This window comes from Ambystoma mexicanum, chromosome 6q, assembly GCF_040938575.1.
Source record: "Ambystoma mexicanum isolate Mex_15411 chromosome 6q, UKY_AmexF1_1, whole genome shotgun sequence".
In the NCBI taxonomy this organism is placed as follows: Eukaryota; Metazoa; Chordata; class Amphibia; order Caudata; family Ambystomatidae; genus Ambystoma; species Ambystoma mexicanum.
In genome coordinates, this window is record NC_090937.1 from 1404531214 (window position 1) to 1404549746 (window position 18533).

At 49.7% G+C, this 18533-nt stretch overlaps 1 protein-coding gene across 5 annotated transcripts in view; it reads right to left on the reverse strand.

Moving 5' to 3' along the window:
* GRK4 (G protein-coupled receptor kinase 4) overlaps nucleotides 1-18533 on the reverse strand; it is a 1171195-nt gene that overhangs the window by 518317 nt on the left and 634345 nt on the right. For all 5 annotated transcript variants that reach the window (XM_069632057.1, XM_069632058.1, XM_069632056.1 and 2 more), the window contains one exon: nucleotides 13669-13809. In XM_069632057.1, the coding sequence (XP_069488158.1) occupies nucleotides 13669-13809 (141 nt within the window). The remainder of the gene's footprint in view (nucleotides 1-13668; nucleotides 13810-18533) is intronic.

The following is an 18533-nucleotide window of genomic DNA, read 5'->3' on the forward strand; positions in this document are numbered from 1 at the left end:
ATTTCCTGGACCTCCACATCTACCGCTCTGGGGACTCATTAAAAACAGAATTGTACAGGAAACCTACTGATAGAAACAGCCTGCTTCACTTCTCCAGTTTCCATCCTCAAGGACTGAAATACAACCTACCGTACAGACAATTTCTTCACGTACGTAGGAACTGTACAGAAAAAGACAAGTTCGAACATCATGCTCAACTTCTCCAGACGCGTCTAGGCGAAAGAGGCTATCCCAAAAAATCCATCAGAATGGCCCGCAAAAGGGCAGCCAACACTGACCGCACTATCTGCTTCACTACCAGCACCAAGGTACCCATAGACCGGACGGTCTGTGTCACCACGTTCAACCCCATCAGTAACTTGTTAAAAACCACAATAAACAAGCACTGGCACCTGATAAAAAACAAAGGCACCCTGGACAAAAAACCTCTGTTCGCCTTTAAGAAAAACAGAAACCTCAGAGATATGCTGGTACATACGTTTCTAGAACCGGAAAAACAGCAAGCCACGCTATGGGGCCTACCGCCCATAGTAGGACACTATTCATGTGGAAAGTGTGTCGCATGTCGCTACACCAAGACCAGCAAGGCCTTCATGCATAAAAATGTCATCTGTACAATGCAAAACCATACAAACTGCAAGAGCAAAAACGTTATCTATGTGATAAAATGTCCATGCGAGCTCATCTACATTGGGAAAACCACCAGACCCATTAAACAAAGGATAAGTGATCATCGATCTTGCATCAAGAACTCTATACAGGATAAACCACTAGTGGAGCATTTCAGCAAAAAAGGCCACACCAACGAGTAACTCATTTGGACCATCTTGCAACAACTACAACAGCAAAGAAGAGGAGGTGATATTAATCTAGCGCACACTAGGCTCGAACAAAAATGGGTCCACAGACTGGACACAGTAAGAACTGGCCTCAATATCACCGTAGAATGGTAACACTTCTGGGAATGAGTTACCCCCATGTGCTTCAACCCCCTAGAGGGACATCAGTTGTCCATCACAGGGAATTTGGTGACCTTGCGAGCAGGGCTCTATTTATAAACCTATAACATCCATTACAACATGCACCACCAACACCGGTGGCCTGTGGCATTTTCAGTCTGTTCTCTGACACTGTTTGAAAACTGCAACATCAACATGTATGCCATTTAGCCACTGCTCAAAGATGCATTGTATGTGTTTCAAGGTTCTGGTGTCTACAGTAATCACATAAGAAATGAACCTTTTATGCTGTTTGTGTCTTGTGGCATATGGAACAAGTTACTTACCTGTAACTGTTGTTCTCCAGCATGGGTCTGGCATGGATTCACATGCTCATGAATATTCCCCGTCGTCAGGCTGGGAATCCTCGGTAAAGAAAAAATCAGTATCACTTTCGTTTCTGATCTGTCTTTCTTAGTAGTAACCAATCACTGATCTCTGGGTCATACTGCCCCCAGCCAATGACTGCCCTCTCCCTAAGCCCCGCCTCTGGCAGCCATCCTCAGATTTGGTAGCAAGCAAAGTGGCAGTATGACCAAGTGAAGAGCCGCAGAGGGGTAGGCGGGAGGGTTCGCATGTGAATCCATGCCAGACCCATGCTGGATAACAACAGTTACAGGTAAGTAACTTGTTCCTTCTCCAGCATGGGGTCTGGCATGGATTCACATGCTCATGAATAAAAGAATACATAGCAGTATACACATGCACAACCACGGGAGGTGGCAAGGGCTCAACATTAAGCATTACATCCAAAAACTCAACATTAAGCAATTCTTACCTCCTCACCAGGCTCACCTTAGGCGAACAGGTTGCGCAGAACTGCTTGGCCGACCCTGGACTCCTCCCTGGAGTCCCGATCGACGCAGTAGAATTTTGTGAAGGTGTGCGTCGACCTCCACGTAGGAGCCCTGCAGATGTCCAGCAGGGGCACACCAGACAGGAACGCCGTGGTAGCAGCGATCGCTCTGGTCGAATGGGCTCTCGGACGGCCGGGCAGCGGTTGGTTTGCCAACCGGTGACAGTGCATGATGCAGCCGGAGAGCCATCTGGAAATTGAATCAAGGGAAGGCTCTCTCGAAGACTTCTCAGACCCAAAGTTCACAAACAGCTGTGACGTCTTCCGAAAACTCTTTGTGAGGTCCACGTAGAACTTCAGCGCTCTAGCTACATCCAGCAAGTGCAAAGTCCTCTCGGCCGGCGTCGAAGGCGACGGGAAGAAAACTGGTAACACCAAGGGCTCGTTGAGGTGGAAGTCCGACGGCACCTTGGGCATGAAGGAGGGGTGCGTCCTCAGCACCACCCTCGTGTCATGAAAAGTCAAGTATGGAGGCTTGCAAGATAGGGCCTGGATCTCTCCCACTCGTCGTGCAGAGGTAATGGCCATGAAGAACGCTGACTTCCATGGCAGGAACTTCAAAGGCGCCGAATGCATAGGCTCGAATGGGGCCCCCCATGAGCCTGGTCAGCACCACATTAAGCTCCCACGCCGGGGCAGGAGCCTTCACCGGCGGACCGATCGGAATAGTCCCTTCATAAATTCCTTCACCAGGCGATGAGACCACAAGGATGCCCGTCCTGTAGTCCTGGTATATTGGAAGATGGCAGCCAGATGAATTTTGATGGAGGCGTGAGCCAGTCCAGCTTTGGCCAGCGACAGTAGGTACGGCAGTACTTGAGGGGCCGTAATCCGCAGAGGGTTAATCTGTGCACGGCACCAGACAGAGAACCTCTTCCACTTATGACCGTAACACTTGAGAGTTGAGGACGCCCTGGCTTTTGCAAGAACCTCTCTGCAGTCAGCCGGGATATCGTACACTCCAAACTCTAGTGCTGCAGGAGCCAGGCCTGCAAGTTCAGCGACTCCGGGTCGTGATGAAGAATGGCGCCTCCTTCTCTGGATAGAAGATCCGCGTCCGCCGGCAGCTTGACTGGTGGGGACGTTGACAAGTCCAGAAGGTCCGGGAACCAGCTCTGCCTCGGCCACGCCGGTGCGACGAGGATCATTCTGCACCTGGACTTCTTGAGTTGGTTGATGAGGCGGAGCAGCAACGGCAACGGAGGGAACGCATATAGAAACAGTCCGTCCCAAGGGAAAGAGAAAGCATCGCCCATGCTCCTCGGCTGCGGGAACCTGCTGGCGAACCTCTGGCACTTGGAGTTCATCACCGTCGCGAAAAGGTCGATCCGGGGTTCGCCCCATCGTCGAAAGAGCCGATCCACCTGGTCCTGACGTAGTTCCCACTCGTGGCACGAGCGCAGCTCCCTACTGAGTGAGTCGGCGATGGTGTTTTTTATCCCTGCCAGATGAAAGGGTGCCAGAAACATCCCCTGGGCGACGGCCCAGTGCCACAGATCCTGGGCCTCCTTGGATAGGGCTGGGGATCTGGTGCCTCCCTGCTTCCGTATGTAGAACATTGTGGTGGTGTTGTCGGTGAAGATCCTCACCACTTTGTCCTTGAGGGACGGAAGGAATGACTTGAGCGCCCATAACACTGCTCGGAGCTCCAGAATGTTGATGTGGAGGGACCTCTCCTCTGGGAGCCAAAGGCCTCTTGCGTGGAGATGTCCGGTGTGCGCCCCCCAACCCTCCAGAGAGGCGTCTGTCGTCACCGTCTCCTGAAACGACGGGGTCTGAAATTCTGTGCCTGTAGTGAGGTGCGCACGGGTACCCCACCATAGGATCGCCCGACGGAACTCCTCGTCGAGAGGCATCCTGTCTTCGAAGCAGCCCGTCGCCTGAAACCAGCGGGCGTCGAGGAACTCCTGTAGCGGACGCATCCAAAGTCTGCAAAGGGGTACAAGATAGATGCATGAGGACATCATCCCGAGGAGGGACTTGATGGACCTCAACATGGCCACGTCCGTGGCTAGCAGGCGTTGCACCTTGCCCAGAATGGCCTTCGTCCTCTCCTCCGACAGGGAGGCCAATTGCCCCACTGTATTGAGCTTCGCTCCCAGAAACAGTGCTACTTGCGACGGAACCAGGTGGGATTTGGGGTAGTTGATGGCAAATCCCAGTTCCGTGAGCAGCCGGACGGTCCTCGCTGTGTGTTCGACGGCAATTACTGTTGTCCTTGTCCGGATCAGCCTGTCGTCCAGGTAGGGGTAGACGTGGATCTCCTGCAGGCGCAGCCGCGCCACCACTGGTGCCAGGCACTTGGTGAATACCCTGAGTGCCGACTTTAATCCGAACGGCAGGGCTCTGAATTGGTAGTGGCGTCCCTGAACCACGAACCTGAGAAACTTTGTGTCCTTTTAGAATGGGGATGTGGAAGTAAGTATCCTCCAGGTCCAACAACGATAGGATGTCGCCCTCCTCCAGCTGTCCCAGCAGGTGCTGGAGGGTGACCATCCTGAATTTCTGCGCCTTGATGTATTTGTTTCACCGACGCAGGTCCAGGATGGGGCGCCAACCGCCTGTCTTCTTTCTGACGGGGAAGTACCTCGAGTACACTCCGGAGGCCCAGAGCCTCCTGGGGACGAGCTCGATGGCACCTTTCTTGAGCATCGCCCTTACCTCCAACAGCAGTTGAAGGACGTGATTCTCCTTCCTGGCCACGGGGGGAATGCGAGGACACTTCTTTTGGAATTCCAGCAAGTGCCCGTTGGCCAGGGTGTCCAGCACCCAACGGTCGGTGGAGATGGACTCTCACACGCTGATGAACTTCGTCAGCTGGCCTCCCACCGTGGTGCTGCGGTGGGGGCCCGACGCCACGGCTGGGTCAGTCTTGCTTGGAGGAGGCCTTGCCGCCTTGTCCTCCTTGACGATGACGGCGGGATCCCCCTTGCTTGCCGCGACCTCTGTAGGCCTCCTGGAACGAGGAGCGGGCTGCCCGGCGGTATGTAGAAGAGCCACCGCTGGATCCCTTGGAGGCACCCTGTCTGCCTCCGGAGCTCTGAAAGGGCCATCGTTGTTGAAGTACCCCTAGGGCCCGGGCCGTCTCCGAGTCAGTCTTGATGGCCTGGAGCGACTCGTTCACCGTCTTCCCAAAAAGGTTGTTGCTGAACGGCATATCCAACACTCTGGTCTGGATGTCGTGGCGAAAGTCTGTCGCCTTGAGCCATCCTCGTCGTCATAGGCAAACCCTGTTGTCCAGTTGGCGAAATCCGGTATCGGCAATGTCCGTTGCCACCGTTATGGCGTGATCCGACACCACCTCGCCTTCCTGCAGAATTTGAAGGGCCACCGCCCTCTTGTCGTCCAGTAGGAAGTCTAGTAGGGGAGCTATCTTGAACCAAAGCTCCCTGTCATAGCAGGCCACGATCGCTAAGGCATTGGCCGCCTTAATCGTCGTCGCCGCCGACGAGATGACTCGTCGTCCCATGGAGTCCAACTTCTTGCCCTCGCTGTCCGGCGAGGTAGTGGAAGTTGAAGCCGCCGCACCCGCTGCTTTCTTCTTGGCCGCTGCCGAGACGACAGAGTCAGGCGTGGGCTGGGCCCTAAGGCACAAGGGGGCGGCATCGGGGACTCGGTACTTCTTCTCGTACCTGTCCCTCTTGGCGGGTGTCGTGGAAGGGTTCTTGAGGATAGCAAGCCCCTCGTCCCAGATGTCGTCAAGCAACTGCACCGCGAGGACCGTCTTCCTCTTGGCCTCTCGTCGTTGGTAAAGAAAACCTTCCTTTTTCTGTTCTTCAGGGCAGAGCTGGAAGAGCTCGGATGCCCTGGTTATCATGGCGTGAAAGGAGCCAATTTCGTTGGGCGGAGAAGCCCGGGGGGGGTGGGCTGACGGGATGTCCATTGTGTCATTGTCGTCGTCCGTCCCCGTCGTCGTATCCTCTCTAGGGTCCGGCGAGGGGGATGAGGGGTCCACAGGCCTCGCGGGCATGAAGGGAGGAGCGGGGTGGACTCTCCTCCGCTTGTTTGGAGGGCTTCCCGACGGACCTGGTTCTGGATCCTCCGTCGCAGTCCATGGTAATCTCGTCCTTATCTCAGTACATAAGGATTGGATCGCCAACAAAATGGCCGCTGAGCTATCCTGGGGCTCAGGTAATGGCTTCGACGGACGTGATGGCCGCGCCACTGGGCCCTCTTCGTCGCCATCGTTGCTATCTTCGATCACATCAGCGGAGACCGTCCCCTGGGATCGAACCTTCTCGAACTTCTTGTTGAGGCCTATGAACCTCTCGTTGAGGTCCTTCCCGGTTTCCACCAGATCCTCCTCAGAGGCTGATTCCGAGTCTGTAATAGCCACCGGCCCCCCCCTTTTTCCGCTGGGGACTTCACAGGGGTCTTAATGATGGTCTGGAAAGAGGATTCCCTCCGCGGTGGCAGGGATACTCTGGGCCCAGAGGCCGTTTCCACTGGTGTAGTCTCAGCCGGCTTTGCCAGGGTCGCAGCGACCGCTTCGATAGAGGCCTTTGCCGGCTGGATCAAAGCCCTCACCACCTTAGGTGCGTCCTGGGCCTTCGCCTTGGGGGGAGGGTCAGCGCCTCGCTCCCCTTCGGGTCCCTTCGAGATCGACCGGGGCCGCTCCAGCAGCTTACCCGGGTTCTCAGACTTCCTCTTCCCCAAACCAGAGCGCTGGCTTGTGGTTGAACGTGCCGGGGAAGTCGCGCCCTGCCTGGCAGCCGAAGAGCCCTACCTTTCGGCACTCCCGGTGCCCGCGGACTCGTGGTGCTTGACCTTCTGTTGGGCCCCCGTTGCCGGGGCGCCCTCACAGGACATAGAAGCCCGCTCAGACTTTTTCTTCGCCTTCTCACCTGCTGTGCCCTTCTCCAGCCAGGCGGCGAGGCGGGAACAACGATCTTGTTTGGTCCGTTCCGAAAGGTTCTTGCAGAACGCACAGTCCTTCTCCACGTGCGTCTTGTCCTCATGAAGGCAGTAGAGACATCGCAAATGCTCTTCCTGCTTGAAAACTTTTGTAATCTGCATCCAGGGCAGCACCTGAACAGCACGGATCCGGACGTCGAGCTTCCCTTGTCCTGGGCCATGTCTGTTGAGGTAGGCCGCAGATCTTCCGGAATCCTCCAAAAAGCGTAAACTCGATGAGAACTTCACCTTTGAGGGGCGCAGAAGGAATCCGAAACCGGTCCCCGTTATCGGAAGTAGAAATGGTGGAGCTTGAGACTCGATTAAACCGAAAAATGAGAAAATCTCCTGAAAAAGCGCAAAAATGCAGCAAAAACTCTAAAGCACGAGGACTCCCAACACTTGAGCGTGCAGTAAAAATCTGGTGATGACTGCCAGAGGCGGGGCTTAGGGAGAGGGCAGTCATTGGCTGAGGGCAGCATGACCCAGAGATCAGTGATTGGTTACTACTAAGAAAGACAGATCAGAAACGAAACTGATACTGATTTTTTCTTTACCGAGGATTCCCAGCCTGACTACGGGGAATATTCATGAGCATGTGAATCCATGCCAGACCCCATGCTGGAGAACCACTTTTTTACTGCAATATTCACATGTGAACCACACAGCCACTGAGCATTGTTGCGTTATATGTGTTTAGCTATCACTAAACAATATCCTGTTTACCTCCTAGTGACAGGATTGTGTCCATTTAAGTCTATGATTGATACAATATTGCATTCAAACGTGTCTCTCACATTAGGGTCGTTTTAGCCATCAGCTTGTTTTTTCAACCATTATTTAGCTGTGATATCACTCCCTGTCACAACCCCTGTGGTCCATGGCCACTACAGTCCAGCCACTATCCTCTGTCATCCATGCTAGGAGCCTGTTGCCTCTCGTTGGGGTCACACGCATACGGGTTATTTCTGACCCCTGTTGTGCCCCCTTACCATTGGCCGAATCCATTACACCAGTGATTACGGCCGTTACTCAACCCAGTTCTCCACACTTACCCCGGCACCCATCCTTACCCGATTGGTTGGACAGCATCGTTACTCGGATTACGCGGACGCACAGTGCCGCGAAGTTCGTGCATAAGCACCATCATCATCCTCAACACGGTCCGTGAGAGGCAGGCTTCCCTGAACTCTGGCAGCTCGGTGATGCATTGCGGACTTGGCTCGCCTTCCGAAATGTAGGCCAAGCACCCGGAATTTTCACGGCAGCAGCAGTTCTCCTCCTCAGTTGGCATTAGCTTGCACCGATTGCACGTGCACCAGGTGGAGACGCCGTCCATGCGACATGGTCCAGGCTCTTCATCCGTTGACTGGTCCTCCCAACTGCCGTACGAATCCCCATCGTTTTCGCGTGCTTGCCTTTCCAGTAGTTCTTCCTCGGTGTACTCAGGCTCGTACATATACAGCATTATTGTAGCCATTGTGTGGTAAAGAAAGTAAAATAATTTACAGAGATGGTACAGGTGTTCACAAGGCCTAGAAGCGGCGAATGTAGCTGACCAGAGCACAGAAACGAGTCACAGAATACTCAAAGTAACACAGAGAGAGTAATGGAATCGAAAATCTGCTGCTGTGTGTTGTGAAACGGTGTGTTTATACTTATTGAGGAAAGAGGCGTCCTGCCATTTCCATGGCGACACTTCATTAGCTGAGGCGCAGCGATTGTTGACACGAAACGTGCTTTGGCGTTGGGAAATGGGCGGTACGCGTCTGCTGATGTCAGGCTCAGGGGCGGGGGATTTGATTTAGTGCCGCAAAAGCAGGTGAGCCAGGTCGATGGGGGGAAATGATAGGATTATCAGAAAATGGCGGCTGATTTCGAGTGCGTTAATGGATGAAAAGTCGGGTAAGGTCCATAGGAAAGTTTTCTACGATCTACCGAGTTATGCTTAAAAACACATGGCCGAACCGTAGGGACAATAAAAAAAAAGTCCCGGAACTATCCTTTAAACACTGAAAGACTTTTTGATTGAATAAGATACATGAGTAAGGTCAGTATTCCATTAAGACGTTAAACTTTAGGGAACTTTAACCCACTACATAATGGAGAAATTAATAGATGGCTGAAATTCAAACATTTAGAAACACTTTTGAATCCTGCGATTGTTGTTATTGTATTTGGCCAGCTGAGATCAATAGTGAGAATGAAGCTAGGTAGATGATGAGCAAGGATCATAAATAATTAGTCTGAAATGTTACTTGAATTTTCTCAGTATTAAAATTGAGTACCTATGATGTAGGGAATCCTACAAAAGGCCAATAATTCCAAATTCCAAATATAATTGAAATGTATAGATTATTTGGTATGACTCAAATATCAGCCAATGAATTACTGATATTTATGTTTTAATTTTTTATAGATAAAAGAGAATTGTCTCGAAACGCGTTGGGCCACAAGAATGAAAAAATGTTATGTTAAATTTATATTGAATGGTGATGTCCATTTACTATACAAAATTGTTACGTAAAGAACAGCAACTGAGATTGTACAAAGCCTATAATGACCAGGTCCCTTTAGTTTAAAGGACCAGGATTCACTCTAAAACTGCTGGCCACATTTGAGCCATTGAAAGTGTGCAAGGGTTGGGAGTTCCCTAACTGGGAACTTTTTCTGTTTCAGTACTCCTACTGGACCACCACCATGCGCCGCCATACCAAATCCAATAACCGGGATGCTCTCAGAAGGCTGTTCCTTTCTCAAGAAGTAGTAGGCTGTCTTCCTCTGCCAGATCTTCCTTAACGAATACTGCAACTGCACAGGCTACTCCTGCGTGGCACAAAATCCCACCAGCTACATTGTAAACCATAAAAGAGGCTGTTCATCCATATCTTTCAAAGACAACAGTACTCTATATATATACTGCAACACACCACTCTGCAGGGGGGGGCAGCTTCAAAGTGCTTTCGAGCCTGTAATCAAGGTGCATGAGAAACACTGCCCCCTACCTTATATGAAATTCACGCCCAACATCCTCCCCGTTCATCTGCCCTTCCATAGCTGTGCTTCCCGCCCCTTCCCTTACTTCCTGGCCCCTCTTGCAAAATAAATAAAATTAAAAACAGCAAAAAAAGGTTCCTTTAGAAACCACCTATCACAGTTAAAAAATAGAAGCACAGAAAATAAGCTCATAGACTACATCTACTTTACATTTTTCAGTAAAGCAGTTAGACTCAATAAGATTCTCCAACATTCCCATTAGACTTTTGCTACTATGCAAATGCAAATAATGGACAATTGTATACTAGAGAAAAAGAAAAAAATCACAAACAATTTTCTGTACCAAATACTTTCCTCTAGCATACAATAAGGACCATAATCCATTGCCCTTCATGACTATCTGCGGTCTCCGCAGTTCTCTCGCCAGGCCATGCATAATTAAAAAACCCAGATTGCACGTGCACACCAACACACAAGACAGCCCTTCTAACCTGTTTACTGTTATATTTGTAGAACTCCCTCATTGCCTGCTTTGAAACAGTCACACATATATCCACCAATCAGTTTAAAACACTCTACATAGAACCCTATCAACATATTAATCTTCCACATACCAACTGCCACTTAAAAATGTTTCACAGATCTTTTGCATATGCATTTCACATGCTTATCCCAAAATATTGTACACGGTGCCCCTATAAATGCACATATGCATTGTGCAGTAAAGGAAGTGCATGAATGGAAAGAGGAGTAGGGATTACCAAGTGCTCATACAAGCCCAGAAGGAAAGTGCCAAAACATGCCAATCTGGAAGGCCACTAGCTATCTGCTGGGGCAGAGAAGTTCCAAGGGTGTGGTACACATTCGCCAGATGGTAGACCCAGAAGGGCAGTGCTGAAGGTGGGGGGAGGGGTGTACTGGTGTCAACTACGTATAGGGCCTGGAACCTGTGATGTTCATGAGGGACCAGGTCACCAGTCTCTGTGCCAGTGGTATGAGCTAGCAGGCAAAGAATTAAGTAAAACAGGAACACAAAAGTAGTGTTTTCAGAAGTTTCCAGAACTTAAGGAAGTCCAGCTAAAGAGGAGCAGGAGGGCTGTTCCAAAGACAGGCACCAGCCGAAGACAGTGGCATGCCTCCAGCTCTCGGTTTCAAAAAGCGTTTCAAAATCAGAGGATTGGAGTTTCAGCAGCAGAAGTTGAGGAACCGTACAATGCTTGATAGGAGGTCAAGCTGAAAGCATGGGCTTTCTTTACAAGCTCCAAAATGTAAGGAGTAAAGGTGAGAGAGGATTTAAAGATAACCACAAGGTGTCTGTCCTCACAGGATGGAGAGAGTAGAGGCCCAAAGACAGTGGCCAGAGGGCAGGAGAAAAACAGGGCACAGGTGTCACAGTAAAAAAAGATCTCCATCTTCCTGCAGCACACAATGCCTTGATGGTGGTCAGACAATTAGAGATAAAAAACGGGTGCAACAAATTAGTTCAGGGCAGTTTAAGGAAACCTGTGTGTAATTAATATAACATTGGAAATGAGAAAAGAAGGACATCAGGTGAGCCAGAGGGAAGACAAATATATGGAAGAGCCACAATTATACGATAAAACCCTGTGTTACTTTGCAGGTACATAGTGAGGTGGTGGAGTACAAACAGCCCAGTTGCAGCCGGTAAGGTTAGTTAGTGAGGAAAACACAGCCAGTCCAGTGCTCGCTCCATGATGCTAATGTCATGCAACAGTTTAATGAGGATACAATTGTTGACCATGTGAAAGGTGGAGGAGACATCAAGAAGCACTGTCCTCAATTGTACTACAATCATAAATACCATATACACTTAAAGAGATATTAATTGTATATGGTATTTATAATTGTATCATTCCACCATATTATAAATACTGTAAACTCCCACTACATTACCTATAATTACTATACACATATTGCTATAGTGTGTGGCCAGTGGCCAGATCTTTGGGGATATGGCCTATGCCCATGTCCCAAGAATCTGGCCACTGGCCACAACCACCACAATAGAATTCAACCATATAACAAGTACGCACAATACACCTTCAAATAACAAAGCTTATCCATAACACCCTGCCATCCATATGTTGTCCACAGACAGTAAGAATTGGACACAGACTCTGCAGCATCTGCAAACCCTTTTTAAACCTATAAAAACAGCTCCATCCTTATTCCACTCCCTACACTTTCTATGCCCTCTTTCAGCCATCAAATAACCACAAATGTGTTTTCCAAGCTGTTTGTTCACAGCGTTGTTCATGGACTACCGCAGTGTCCATGGACTGGACAGCCACACGCCCACTTTTTTCACCTAGAAAAAACACTCAATATCTTTATTCCACCCCCTGCCCTTTCCAGCCCCTCTTTCAACCATCAAATAACCCCAAATGGGTTTTCCAGACTTTTTCCCCAGGGCGCTATCCATGGACACTGGCGGCTGCTGTCCAGGGATCCAACATAGCAACTGTTTAAAAAAATATGACGCCCTCACACTTTTAACCAACCAATCAGTGGGCGTGTACGTTGTCCGTGGACATCACGCCGGTCTTCGATTGGTCCCGGAGGGTGTGCACGGATCGAATAGGGAAGGAAGTTTGCGGACCGGACCTAGATATCACATTTTTTTGTACCTACTTACCTACTTATTGACCATTTTTATAAACTACTGGACGGATTTACACCAAATTTACAAAAGCATGCTTTTGGCACGAAGCCACTGCCCCTGTCACAAATTTGATGAAAATCGGTTGAGCGGTTTGGGCTGTAGGTGTAAGGCAATTTTCTTTACATTGCGTCTATGAGGATTTCCAAACATTTTGGGACCCTTGCCCTATAACTTTGCCCCTCCTGGTGGGGGCAAAGTTATAAGCCATCCAAAAAGTGCTAGTGAATGTAATCTTACTTAAGCCACTTTTTCAGCTTAGTAAATCAATCGCATATATGTTTAGTAAGTTTTGTGTGATAATGTTTCACAATATATGTGACTTGAGAACATGAATTACAGTGTTTAAATACACTGGTTTGTTGAACTAAATTACTAATTCAATTTAAGAAGGATGTCTCTAAGAACATTTTCTCTGTTGGTTTTGCAAACATTACCCCATTTTATAAACCGGGGTATTGGGGTATCGCCGATATTTTAAAACCCAAAATTACAACATTACCACCTGATATTAACAGCATTACCTTATCTTTTGTCATGTAGTTCAGCGAGTACTTGGCATTGCATTGAACTGCTAAATTATTCCACCACATGCAGTCCAAGACATCCCAGAATTTCTGGCCTCAGCAAACATATCTACATGTCTATATATGGTATACTGCACAAGGCTCAAAGGGAAGAAAGGAGAACCTCATAAGAAAAAGTGAACTTTGTAGCCCTCCTGATCCGACTCATGCGCCATTCACCCAGATTCCCAATGACAGAGGACCTGAGTTTGACTGGGGAGCATAGTTGGTGCAGACTAATTTAGGGAAAGCAGATGTTGGCCCTTGGTTGCCATTGGCAAGGGCAATGGTTGGTTTCTTCCTTCTACCTTTCCACTTTTCAGCCCAGCCTATTTATTGGAAGGAGACACATTTAAACCCCAATGAAAGCTGGTGTACTTTTTACTAGCATTCCGTGGCACCCTAGAGCCATTTTCTGATGGGTTTGATTTCTTTTTTTGAATACAAAAGCTCCAGCTGTCTTTAGCCAGACTTAAGGAACATGTTCTATAAAGTAACCTGGGGTGGGCAACCATGATTGTGGGAAATGCCTGGAAACCAATTTTGAAATCCAATTACCAGCTTGATCTTGCTGAGGCATTTCTACACTTCAAGATGAGCACAGAGACTGCACAGTGGCTGCATTTAAATATTGCAATCATCAAGCAAAGAATGAACACAGTAAAAGCCCATACTTACTACAAAAGGGCTGATGACCTTTTCCAAAACCCTCTTCTCGTTTAATGCCATGCTTTCTCCTTTTCTCTTTTTTATCCTTTTCTTTTCCAGTTTTTTGCAGGCATACATTTTTCCAGTTGCTCGGACCTGGCATGCACATACCTTAAGGAAAATTAAACAAGCATGAAGTTCACTTATTTTGTGAAGATTATTCCTCTGTATGTCAATGTGCATTTTGCAAGAAAACAGTGTCCTAGAGTGCCCTAAAGATACTTGGTGAGAAACAATCACCTTCACAAACGTTTACACAGATTTAAGCCAAGTGAAAAAAGGTCCATCAACTTGGATGTTATACATGAAATATTTGCATATCATGAACTGAAATTTGAAGGCATTATTTTACAGAGGATATGGACTAGCTAAATCAACAATGATAATGCATATAATGATAACATACCCTATTTTGAAGCTTTTTTTAATTGTGAATTGGTTAATCAAAGTTATTCTTACACATACCAAACACATTTTTCATAAAAAAGATAGCACTGAACCATATCATTAAGAAGTGTTACCATTTAAATTCAATCAAATCTATAAAAATTATCAATTTATATTAAAAAATATTCCCTACATTTCAGAATTTCATGTTCATACTCGTACAGGTATTAAAACCAATGAAGTGTGAACAATAAATTATAATCATTACAATACCTGAAGAAATGCCAAACATCTATAGGATAAGTAATCGCAGGATAACTGATAAACCTCTGGTAATTAATAAGGTGCTTATTATTAATTGACTGTACTTACTACTAATTTATAGCGAAGACAGATGACCTACAAATGCAATAGAAATTGGTTGCGTTAATCAGTTACCATCTAATCAAGATCATGTTAATTTGGTACAAAAATTTGAATACAGTTATTGACAGAGGTGTCTCATAACCACTCGATAACACATTCTTGCGTTGTCAACCCTAAGTCATTGTGTGTAAATCTGTTAATCGGTAATCTTACATTTTGTAGAGTCTGACAGTTAACCAATAGGTGTTCCAGGGTTTGAATGCTATATTCTTTGTTACATAGACCACAATGGTTAGAAATGGTTAGAAGGGGGTGGGCGCTTTTGCGCAGCTAAGGAAATGGCTGCTGCCTATGAGGCTCCGGTTTCAGCCGTAATATCCTGAGTAATATCCTTCAAACTGGGACTTGGCACGAATGCTGGAGTCATTTTTCAACTTTCTGAACATACGGAGCTCCTGTTGCAACCACTCGAGCAGCACCAGTGTACCAGAGGCAGAAAGACGGGGGACGCCTGACCGTGGCCTATCGGTTCTGATGGCTCCGTGAGGGGGAAGGGCACCCACACTAAAGATTCTAGCGGGCCGCCTGCAAGGCGACATACATGCTGGTGCCCACCTGGATACCCGGGGTGTCATCTCAGGCTCGCGGATTGGAGGATGAGATTTCGGGCTCGCTGCCTGTTTGCCAGTGCTTGGGGTGGGGGGGCTCTGCCCCGTTCTGGATCCTGCGCCTGCTGGGTGGACCGCCACGGGGAACGGACTGCTGTGGCCCCGGTGCAACTCGTGTGCCAAGCCGTTCCTGTGCAGGAGGTGTCTTACCCCGCTGGTCAGAGGATCACGTGGAGATCTCTGCCCGGAGGAGCTGCAGGCTGTGGCGGCCTCTGACTCAGCGCAATAGCTGTGCCGTGGGGAGTACTGGCTTGCGGCTTCCTCATCCGCCTGTTCTGCCCTGCGCTGGGGGGCCTTGTGGCCCGATCGCCCATGTGCACTGGGCGCGCTGGATGGTCACTGCGGCGCGGCGGCACGCGTATCCATGGCGGACTGGCTGGTGGCCCGGGTGCACGGACGGCTGATTACGGGGCCTTCCGACTCTGGCCCCGGAGGCACTGTGGAGCTTTCAGTGCGCGGCGGGGGGAGGTCGGGCCTTTGGCAGTCCTCGCTCCTGCCTGCTGCCTACTGCATGAGGAGCCCAAGGAGAACTCCCTGGCATGTAAGGTGATCAGTCGACCTGGGTGTCCATAACTAGGGCACATTCTCTAGCCCCTCAGACTGATTTGTTGCTACTGTCTGTTCAGTGCAGGACTGGGGTGCATGACACTGGAAGCAGGGTGCCCATACAGTGTGTGGCCTCTCGGCTTGGGGGGGGCACTGAATTTGCTTGAACATCTAAGAGTCCCCTGGCCTGCCGCTGACTCGCCTGCCCTGCCGCCCCGGCATCAGTAAGAGACACAGCAGACAGATATCACAGGCCCTGGACTAGCACCCCACGTAAACGGTAGGGAGTTTGCAGCAATCACAATTGACCCGGGGGGCTGCCGTGACTTGCTTTGGACCGCTCCTGCGTACCTGAGTAGGTCAATTGCCTTGTCTCCAGTACGGGCAGCAGTTGGCGGGCCATGACCAAGCAGCAAGGGGTGTTCCCTAGACCCCCAGCCGGCACCTCCTAGCACAAGAGCTTCGCACTGACCTCCACAATTAACGGATAGCATATAATCTATGAAAGCCCTGTTGTCTAGTTGCAATAAATTCCTACAAGGTTTTCCATCTCCCCATTGAGCCCACTCTGGTCCACGCCATGGAAAGACGCAGGACTGCTCCTCAGGAGTTTGGTGGGGGCCGGCACAATTATGGTGAATACCAAGAAGCAGGCTAGAATGGATCAGTTTACCTGCACCGACCAATCTCGTACGCCACGCCCTCCTCTTCAAGCCAACCCCAATCCCAACTGGATGTGGCTGCCCTAAATCAAACACTGCTTGCCCTGAAGAACAGTACGGACAATTTAAGGGCAAAAATTGATGCTCTAACTTGCAAGGTGGATGTATCCGCTAAACAAATAGAATAATTGTGTGGACGCATGTCCGGAGCTGAGCAGAGGATTGGGGACAATGAAGACAAGGTTGCTATTCTTCAGCGCGAAATGGCGGAAATGCAACAAACTGTGAAGAAGGTGCTGGCAAAGAAGGAGGATTTGGAAGGACACTCCAGACGAAATAATGTTCGGATACTAGGGGTCCCTGAATCGACTGCCATAGGAAACATGGAGAAGTTAATTGAAACACTGCAGGTGGAAATACTGGATAACCCACCGCTGACTGCAATGTTCATGGTTGAAAGAGCCAACTGATCCCTGGTTGCCCAGCCTCCTCCAGGCGCCCCGAGCGCCCGATAATAGCAAGGATATTCAACTACAGAGACCGTGACATCATCCTTCGTGTGACCACCTAGAAAGGCGAGCTACGCTGGGGCTCCTCTATAATCCGTCTCTTTCCAGACTTTAGCCCCGGGGTGCAAGATCAAAGTAAATCATTCCAGGCAGTTAAATCCACTCTACGCAAGAAAGGAGTTAAATATGCGATGCTATTCTCTGCCAAACTCAGAGTTATACACAAGGGCTCCACTGTATTTTTCACTTCGCCTGAGGCAGCAGAACGTTTTTCAGCTGATCTACCAGACGCTGGGGGATCGCCTGGTTGCTCCCCGCGGTGATCCTGAACACTAAATAGCGCTGGGCGGAATTCAAATGTGTTCATCTAGCAATGTGTTGTATGATGCCGCTAAATTGGTTGAGCAAGTCCCAGTTGCAACAGTTTGACGGCCGATGCCACTAGGAGCACATTGGCCGCCCTCAGCGCTCACATTCCGCAGCCACTGCGGTTAGTTTGGGTTGAAGCATGAGCTTAGTTACTGGGAGGGGGGTGGGATGGGTGCCGGTAGGTTACGGTTTCTGGCTTGGGAGGGATAGGGTGGGAGGGAAGCTATTGTTCTTGTTTGGCTGTGTACTGGTTTTTGGGGTTAAAGTTTTGAAGACGTATTTGGTGACTCACGCGCACTGCATTAGAACAGTATGAATAATTGCACGAGATATCATTATGCATAGTCTTTATAAATGCTACCGAGGGCTAGCAGATTGTTACACTCACCTGGTATCCAGGGGAACGCCACTCAGCCCTGGTTGGATGATCTGCGCCTGGAACCCTCTCCCTGATCCCGAGTGGTGCCTTCTATGGAAGTCAAGCCTGAAATTACAGAAGGGCTCGGTTCAAGACTGGCCGCCTCTGGTAAGGTCTCCCACCTCCCTTGGATGTGACCCTCAGGCCCTCTCCTCACCTTGTTTAGGTATAAGGCGTGCTCTCCGTCCTGCCCTCTTTGGCAGGGGCGCGTTGGCTCCAGTGGGCGCCGGAGACCAAGTTACTTCACTGGTGCGAGCCCGTTCAAGTGTCTTTAACCCTTTAAGTGCCAAGGGCGAGGTATCTCGTCCTTGACAGTGCACACGCAGTGCCAAGGACGAGATAGCTTGTCCTTTTCGGCACCTTGTTTTGAGCGATCCCTGCAAAGCAGGGATAGCTCAAAACTGTAATCCAACCCCCGGGCTATGTGAGGGGGAGGTCCCCCCCACACTGCCAGGGGGCTGGATTACCTTCAGTTTCACGTCGGCGTGCGTAACGCACGTCGGCGTGAAACTGAAAGTAAATTCCCCGCAGCAGCCATTTTCGGCTGCTGCGGGGAAGAGAGAAGGTAAGAGACCACCTTTGTCCGCCTCGATCTCCGGTTGTATTTCAAGCCGGAGATCGAGGCGTGGCATTGCTGCCCGCGGATCGGGTGCAGGGCGCGCGATCCGCGGGCAGCAATGCCACCGGATCAATACAGATCTGTTTGTGACGCAGGGGGAGTGTGGGGGCTGCTTACTAGGTAAGCCGCCCCCATCCCCCGTGACCCCAAGGCATGGGGCCACAGCGGCAGAGACCACTGGGGGCAGATGATCACTGCCCCCAGGGGTCAATACAGGTGGGAAAAAAAAATTTGAGGGAAGGGGGAGGTGGGAGGGGGTTTGGGGTCCTGGGGCCCACTAGACCACCAGGG